The 2,498-nt window shown below is 56.0% G+C and overlaps 1 protein-coding gene across 1 annotated transcript in view; it reads left to right on the plus strand.

The window, feature by feature from the left end:
- Positions 1-2,498, plus strand: part of SH3GLB2 (SH3-domain GRB2-like endophilin B2) — a gene marked incomplete at its 5' end in the record, with an annotated part of 16,347 nt that overhangs the window by 11,053 nt on the left and 2,796 nt on the right. Inside the window, one exon of the mRNA XM_008941988.1 lies at positions 82-88. Within this exon, the coding sequence (XP_008940236.1) occupies positions 82-88 (7 nt within the window). The remainder of the gene's footprint in view (positions 1-81; positions 89-2,498) is intronic.

The raw sequence follows: 2,498 nt of genomic DNA on the forward strand, positions 1-2,498 counted from the left end.
GACCAGCCTGCCCTGGGCCAGCTGGCTGCACCTCCTGTGAGAGGCTTCCCAGGCAAACGGGCACGTGTTCCTGGGGGACAGAGGGCAGGTGGGGGACCCCTGCCCCGCTGTGGCAGGAGCAGAGGTGATGCACTGTGGTGTGGATCAGCTCTGCTCCCGTGGCCAGGGTCCTGCCTGCTCCAGCGTCACATGTGCCAGGCACAAGCCTCTAGGAGCCCCTCACCTCTTGTTCTGGGCTCCGAGCTGGAGCCCTGAGCAGAGCTGAAGCAAGGACAGAGGGTTTCCCACAAACAGCCCCAGCTGCCCCAGGGAACAGCTCACCAGGGGGGCTGGGTAGGAGCTTTGGAGCCTGTCATGGAGTTGATTCTGTCTGGGTGAGCTGCACTTAACTACCCGAGTGGATCCATGGAGGCAAAGTCCCACATCTTGTTTTCTGGGCTCTGCAAGGGGAGCGTGACTTGTCCATGAAGATGGATGGAGGGCTGCTGGTGGACTAGAGACCAGGGTGAGCTCTGTGTGGAGCTCTAGCATGGCATGGAGCTTCCAGAGACACCTCCTGGGATCCCACTGCCTCTCATACCTCAGACACCCACAGCAGACATTAGCCTGAAGCCTGAGCTGCAAGGTGGTAGAATGGCACGTTCCTGCATGCTGTGCACGATGGCAACCTGCTGCTGCTTTCCTCTGAGTGCAGCATTGGAGCAGACTGGCTGTTTTGAACCAGCTCATCCTGTACTTTAAATCCTTCAGTCCCTCAAACAAGTAAGCTGAGTGCAGCCAGCTATAAGCATGCAAAGCTCTGTCCTGGTTGGATAGAATAAGGTGTGTCAATAAAATTCTAATGTTCTCCATGTCTTGGAGAAGCACAAGGCTGGAAGGGACCTCTCAGGTCACAGTCTGGTGCTGGCTTTATGACACTAGATCCTGCAGCTGCTCCGAGCTAGCAGGGGGAGGCACTGCCTCAAATCCCGGGCACAGCCAAGTGGAGCTGGGTCTGCCTGTCACAGGTTTCAGAGAGCTCTGCTGCTGCTGGAGTCACTCAGCTCACTGGGACAGGAGTCTCTCGGTGCTTAGTAAGGCATTGCACTGGTATTTCCTGCTACATTGCCCCTTCTCCTTTAAATAATCCCTTTCATACAGAGGATGCAAGAAAATAGATCACTTGTAGCTTAAAATAGGCAAATCTGATTAAAAGACAGATGAAGCATTTCTTTGTTTGAGCCTTGCTGGACAACAGTGCTGGTAGTGCTGGGACCCCCCCAGAGGTGTCATGGCCCACAGCAGCTTGCCCTGGAGAAGGCTGGGTCCCCTCTGGGGTGACCCCTCTCAGGAACAGCAGCACTGAGCCCATCAGCCTGCCTGGATTAGCCCCTGGGCTCACTCCCAGGCGAGCTGCTCCTGTGCAGAAGGACCAGGGCATTTCCAAAGCAGCAAAAGGAGCTCCCCCACAACTGGTGCCACGCAGGAGGCACTGCAAAGGTTCCTGCAGGAGGGGATGAGGACACAGAGCCCCTCCTCCTCTCCTGCCAGCAAGCTGTAGCCGAGTGGACATGGCTTTTCTGTGTTACTGGTCACAGCACTGGGGGAACTGGCACCTTCTGCTTGGTGCTGGGGGGTAACACATGCTGGAGAGAATGGATGTGCCTGTTTGTCAGCCCTTTCCCTCTGGCAGCAGGAGAGGGGAGCAGGCACCAGAGCACCCCACTGCTCCAAAAACCTCTGGAGCTCTTCTCCTTGCCAGGGTCCACCTGTGTTCTGGCAGCACAGAGCTGCCCTGCTGTAACTGTGCTGTTTGCTGGTGGGGAGAGGTGTTCTGCCTGGTGGGTGACGAGGGTCTCCAGTCCCAGTGTGCCTTTGAAGTCCAGTGTCTGCCACAGAGCTGCCTTCTATTAACCATTGCTTAATTCCTCCTAGCTCAAAGGAAGTACCCAGCTTCAAAGGAGAGCCTTGGGTAGAAGCTGGATTGGGATGTTTATCTCTGCTGCAGAGAGATTTAGTTAGTAACAGCAGTTTGGTAAATGCTCCCTGGCCTCGGCCTTTGTTCTCTGGTGATCAAAAGGATACAGCAAAAGTTGCACTTCTGGAGAGAAACCTGGGGAAACTGTCACATTTCTGTGCCTTCAGGCTTAGAGAGAGGGTTTAAGAGGATGGGTGCTGGCATGGGACTGGCTTCCCACATACCTCAGGATTAACAAAGCCTCTCCATCTTCATGTTCTAGTCTTGTGGGAGTAGGAGCTTCATGTGTAGCTTGATGGACCAGTCCTGAGCTGGCATTCCATCACCTGCAGTGATCCAGTGTAGGATCAAGCTGAAATCCAGCCAGAGGCCTCCAGGATCCTCACCTAGTGTCCTGTGCCCAGTGCTCAGCGTCACTGCTGCGTGTGGAGCCTGCAGAGCCAGCAGCACCCTTGTCTCAGTGCCAAAGCCAGGGGGTGGGTGGAGAGGTGGGTGGGGGGGGTTGCCTCTCTCTGGCGGAGGCAGGAGGGGGGCTTGCCCC

Source organism: Merops nubicus, unplaced genomic scaffold (assembly GCF_000691845.1).
Source record: "Merops nubicus isolate BGI_N331 unplaced genomic scaffold, ASM69184v1 scaffold42146, whole genome shotgun sequence".
In the NCBI taxonomy this organism is placed as follows: domain Eukaryota; kingdom Metazoa; phylum Chordata; class Aves; order Coraciiformes; family Meropidae; genus Merops; species Merops nubicus.